We start from the raw sequence: 5,401 nt of genomic DNA, 5'->3' as shown, positions 1-5,401 counted from the left end.
TCGAGCATCTCCCCACGGCATCTCCCCAGCCCGGGGCGAGGGAGGAGCAGCGGCAGCCAGCAGACGGCGATCGCCGCCTGCTCCGGGCCGCCCGGCTCTGGCCCGTAGCCCCCCTGCAACCTCCTCCCTCTGGGGGCCGAGCTCGGCGAGGGCACCTCGGGTACCTCCCGCCGCAGCTTGTACCGGGGGGGGGGAGCGGTGGCCGGGGCAGGCATTCACCACTCCGGCCGGCTTGCGAGCTGGCCAAGCCGGTACCTGCCCCCTCAGCGGGCCCGGGGGGTAGGGGGGCAGGTGCGAGGGCTGTTGCCGGACTTTTAGCCCTCACCGGTAGGTTTCCAGTGCTGGATGCCCTCTCCTCCTCCCCTTGGCTTCTCCGCAGCGTTCACCACGCGCACACGGCTCCCTCCCCGCTGTCCGTGTCGTGAGACCCCACTTATTCCCTCCACCACTCGACTCCTGGCTGTTTGGAACTCCACTTTCCTCTATGAAAAGTCTAAGGACTTTTATCTCCCTGCGCAGCCCCAGCCTGCACCACACCAGCCCCTCCAGGACTGTCGCCTCTGCCAAAAGGCAGTCACGAAAGTGCCTGACCTCGTCCCTGTCCCGCAAGGAGGAATCTGCACCACCTTTACCTTTCTGTATCCCGAGCTGGGGTTTAACCTACCCCATCCCTTTCTCCGGTAGATATACACCCTCCGGCCACGGGGAGAGGGGTGCGCCTGGGGCACAGGCAAGGAGGGTAACGCCAATAGTACGTTCCCCCTCCCACTCCCCGTCCGCGTTTGTCCACCCCAAAGGACCGAGTTCATGGCGGTTTGGCTGCTTTTAGGAGAGGGAAGGGTCGCTTGATGTTTATTTGCCTGGGGAGCAGGAAGCCCCGCAACGAAAGCCCAGGATGGGGGCAAGCCTCCGAGGTGGAGGGCGTGGATGAGCGGTTGCCCCTCGCAGCGGGGACGGGAAGGGCAGGGTCAAACTCGGCCGACCTTGTGGGGAGAAGCGGGATGTATCCCCCATTCACAGGGACGAGCCTGGATTTTTGCGGGGTCCACGAGCTCTCAGTGTGCGAGGGACTCGTCCGAGGAAAGTTGTCCCACACCGATTCTTCCTACTTATTTGCCAGGAGGCCTCCTGGTACCTCCGTATCAAAATTCAGGCAGAAATGTGGGAGATGTGCGAGCACTGTCATTTATCTAGCGGTTTTTACTCCTAATGTCTTCGTTTGGCCATTCATGTGGAAAGGCGCCTCCTGCAGCAACCTTCTCTCCCCTCCCCAACCAATTATATTTTTAATACATCATTTAGCAATCACATCGGCCTCGTTTGTTTTGCCCCTGCAGATGTGGCAGCCCATCAGCCCAGCGAAATATCAACGCGATCCCCCACCGCCTGGGATCTTCGGGCAGGCTGGAGGGGACAAGGGTCCCTCCAAAATCATCCCCACATACACCCGAGCTCTCAGCAGCATTTTGTCTGATCCCGAAGGGGCCAAAGTGGGCCCATCCTGCAGCCATCCGGAATGGAGAGGTGCTTTCCTCTCCTCCAGCCATCCGGAATGGAGAGGTGCTTTCCTCTCCTCATCAGACCCGGGTTATTGTGATGAGATCGCTGTTTAGTGACGACTCATTGGAAATGGAAAAGAAAAAAAAAGAAAGAAAAGAATAAATTAAAAGAAGTCTAATGCTACTAATGCTAGCCCAGCACCTGAGGCTGGAGCTTCGTGCTCCTCCCGCAATAAACTTCTGGCCGGTGATGACAGTCGATGGGGTGATTCCAGGCTCTGGAATCTGGGTGGCCTCTAGGGTCGGGAAAATGAACGCTTGCGGATCGGGAAAACGTCAGGGATGCCGGGCCACCCCTTCCCTACCTGGCCACAGGCGATGGCGAAGGGGGGGGGGAGCGGTTTGTGTGCAACAGACTGGCCATTCCTGCGGCTGCGGTTAAAGATTAGAGAGGGGATTTGTGAACGTTTTGTCCCCTCTATGAAATAACTGTAACGTCACAGGACAGCCCGGGCACAAAGACAGCCTTTTAATATTTTCGGGGTGGGGGAAGTCATACTCCTGTACTTTATACAAATACAACATATACCTTCATTAGTCTCAGATGCTTCTACACCCCTATAGTACTGAGTGCATAACGACTGCGGCCAGCCTCGCCAGGGCCTGGGCCCAGCCTGGCAGCACCTTTAACACCGACGAGAGGCGACCCTCTGCCCCCGCCCGCCCGCAGAGCTCCGGCGGAAACTCCGGAACGGCTCAAATCCTGGGCAAACGACGCGTTTAGCTGCCTCTCGCACCAGTGCGGTAGCGACAAGAGCAGCCGGGCCCTCGGCGGGCAGGCGGAGGGGCCGCAGCCTGCCCTAAACTCATCTCTACGGCCGTCTAAGTGCGGGCACGCAAGCGGGACGGGGCAGCCCGCGGTGCGAGGCACACATCCAGCGATGCCCGGCGGGACGCGCGGGAGTGCCCGGTGTCCCGCCTGTGTGTGTGTGTGTGTGTGTACCGGGGGGAGCCGTCGGGGGACGGCGAGGAGGGCGGGACGGGGCGCGCCGTGACCTCACCGCCCGCCCCGGGCGCGGGCGCGGCCCCGCCGGACGTCACCTCTCAGCGCGCGCCACATGCAAATCGCCGCCCGCCGTCGCTCCTCCATTGGCCGCCGCCAAGGCGATTTAAGGCGGGCTCAGGCGCGCGCTGCATGGCCGCAGCGCCGCGCGCCCGGCGGCTCCTCCTCCTCCTCTCCCGTCCCGTCCCATCCCCGTCCCCGTCTCCATCTCCATCCCCGTCCCGTCCCGTCCGGGCCGCGGGAGGGAGACCGGCCACCGCCAGCGAAGTACTGTGTGCTTACCGCCGTCGGCTCGGCGCGTGTTTTGGTTGGGCTCCTTCCCCCACCCCCCTTCTTCCCTCCACCCCTCCCTCCCTCCACCGATCCTCCTCCCGCTTTTTTTTTAATTTACGTTTAAATACTTTTTTCCCTTTTTTTCTTCCGCCCCCCCCCCCCCTCTTCTTTTCCACCCCCTCCCGCTCGGCGGTGGGCTCTCCCGTCTCTCTCTTCTCCTCCGTTCACCTGCGATCGGCGGATGCAAGTCACACACGCTCCCTCCCCTCCCTCCCTTCCCTCCCTTCGCTCTCTCTCCTCTCTCCCTCCAAGTTCTCAAAGAACAAACAAGCCGCCGCACCCGCAGCACCCGCAGCTCCGAGCGGGGCAAAGGAGAGCGCCAGCCGAGGGGTGCGCGGCGCCGCGGAGGGCTCCCGTCACCACCAGCCACCACCACAGACCCCCCCGCACCGAGCCGGGAACCTGCAGCGGGGAGAAAGTTTTCCGATCGCTCTCCTCGCGGTTTTCTCCTCCTCTCTCTCCTCCCTCTCCTCCTTTTTTTTTTTTTTTTATCCCTTTCCTCTTTTTTTTTTTTTTTTTAAATTATTTTTTGCACGGCGGTCGCTACCTCGACACGAACGGGCTTCGCCTCGCTCCGCTCCCCGTCCTCCCGGGCTTCGTCCTCTCTATGTGTGATTCCTTTTTCACGCCTGGCGCCGGTGGAAAATAAAAAAGCTACTTGAATGTACAGCATGATGATGGAGACGGACTTGCACTCCCCCGGCGGAGCCCAGGCCCCCACGAACCTCTCGGGGCAGACCGGAGCGGGAGGAGGTGGTGGCGGCGGCGGTGGCGGCGGCGGCGGTGGAGGGGGGAACAAAGCGAACCAGGACCGGGTCAAGAGACCCATGAACGCCTTCATGGTGTGGTCTCGGGGCCAGCGGCGAAAGATGGCCCAGGAGAACCCCAAAATGCACAACTCGGAGATAAGCAAGCGCCTGGGGGCCGAGTGGAAAGTCATGTCGGAGGCCGAAAAGAGACCCTTCATCGACGAGGCGAAGCGGCTGCGGGCGCTGCACATGAAGGAGCACCCGGATTATAAATACCGGCCCCGGCGGAAGACCAAGACCCTGCTCAAGAAGGACAAGTACTCGCTGGCTGGGGGGCTGCTGAGCGCCGGCTCGGCCGGAGGAGGCCCGGGAGGCGTCGGTGTGGGCATGGGCGTCGGCGTCAGTCCCGGCGGCGTCGGGCAGCGGCTGGAGAGTCCCGGCGGCACGGCCGGCGGCGGCTACGCTCACATGAACGGCTGGGCCAACGGCGCCTACCCGGGCTCGGTGGCGGCGGCAGCGGCGGCAGCGGCGATGATGCAGGAGGCGCAGCTCGCCTACGGCCAGCACCCGGGCAGCGGGGGGCACCCGCACCACCCGCACCCCCACCACCCGCACCACCCGCACAACCCGCAGCCCATGCACCGCTACGACATGGGCACTCTGCAGTACAGCCCCATCTCCAACTCTCAGGGCTACATGAGCGCCTCACCCTCGGGCTACGGCGCCCTGCCCTACGGCTCCCAGCCCCACCAGAACTCGGCGGCGGCGGCAGCGGCAGCGGCGGCGGCGGCGGCCGCCTCTTCGGGGGCGCTGGGCGCCCTGGGCTCTCTGGTGAAGTCGGAGCCCAGCGTGAGCCCGCCCGTCACCTCGCACTCGCGGGCCCCGTGCCCCGGGGACCTGCGGGAGATGATCAGCATGTACTTACCGGCGGGAGAAGGCGGGGATCCTGCGGCAGCAGCCGCCCAGAGCAGGCTCCACTCCCTGCCCCAACACTACCAGAGCGCCAGCACGGGGGTGAACGGCACCGTCCCCTTGACGCATATCTGAGACCCCGCCGCCCTCCGGCACCGGCGCCGAGAGTGGCGGAGGAGGGCGCGGGCACCGGCATCGGCCTGGCCACCGGCCCCGGCCGCTGCCACCGCCTGCTCCTGTCCCGCCCGCCCGCCAGCACCCCGGCCCCACTCCCGGCCCCGCTCCCGGAATCCCCCCTCTTATTTTTGCCTCTTGCTCCCCTTCCCGCCCACCCTTCCCTGCCCCTCTTCTTTTATGTTTTGTTTTTTTCTTTCTTCCTTCCTTTTTGTACAGAAAAGAAATGTTTTGATGTTCTTGTAATAATAATAATAAATAATAATAATAACGAGAGAGAAAAAGGTAACGGTTGCTTTACTTACCTTTTTTTTTTTTTTTAGAAGGACTAGTTTATGAAACTAGTTTTAGACTGAACTTCTGTGTTTTATCGAGACTTTTTGTACAGTATTTATCATTCACGCAAGAGACATAGAGCGTTTATTTGCAAAAGAGGAGTGAGAAAGGGAAAGGGAAAAAATGCTACGGCGGAAAGGCGACAATTGTCTATAATAACGACACAAAGTTGTTGTAGGCGATGCCAACTTTTATGCCGCGCGGAACCGGTACGATTTCGGTCACGGATCGCTTCTTGCGAGGGCTTTTTATTGCCTAATTAACTCTAAGTTGATGGGGAAACAGTTCTCATTTATTACTCATGTACTAAGGCAAACCCAAAACAACACTTAAAA

At 61.3% G+C, this 5,401-nt stretch overlaps 1 protein-coding gene across 2 annotated transcripts; it reads left to right on the top strand.

Moving 5' to 3' along the window:
* Positions 1–3,557: 3,557 nt before the first annotated feature.
* On the top strand, positions 3,558–4,888 carry SOX1 (SRY-box transcription factor 1). 2 transcript variants are annotated; one of them, XM_065675770.1, is made up of 2 exons: positions 3,558–4,359; positions 4,417–4,888. In XM_065675770.1, the coding sequence occupies exons 1-2, from the start codon at positions 3,558–3,560 to the stop codon at positions 4,689–4,691; spliced, it is 1,077 nt and encodes a 358-aa protein (XP_065531842.1). In that variant the 3' UTR covers positions 4,692–4,888. The 2 variants fall into 2 exon arrangements, with proteins under 2 accessions (XP_065531842.1, XP_065531841.1); XM_065675769.1 differs by having other exon boundaries at positions 3,558–4,888.
* Positions 4,889–5,401: the final 513 nt, after the last annotated feature.

This window comes from Lathamus discolor, chromosome 4 (assembly GCF_037157495.1).
Source record: "Lathamus discolor isolate bLatDis1 chromosome 4, bLatDis1.hap1, whole genome shotgun sequence".
In the NCBI taxonomy this organism is placed as follows: Eukaryota; Metazoa; Chordata; class Aves; order Psittaciformes; family Psittacidae; genus Lathamus; species Lathamus discolor.
The sequence above is the reverse complement of the archived record's forward strand: the minus strand, read 5'-3'. Positions and strand labels throughout refer to the sequence as shown.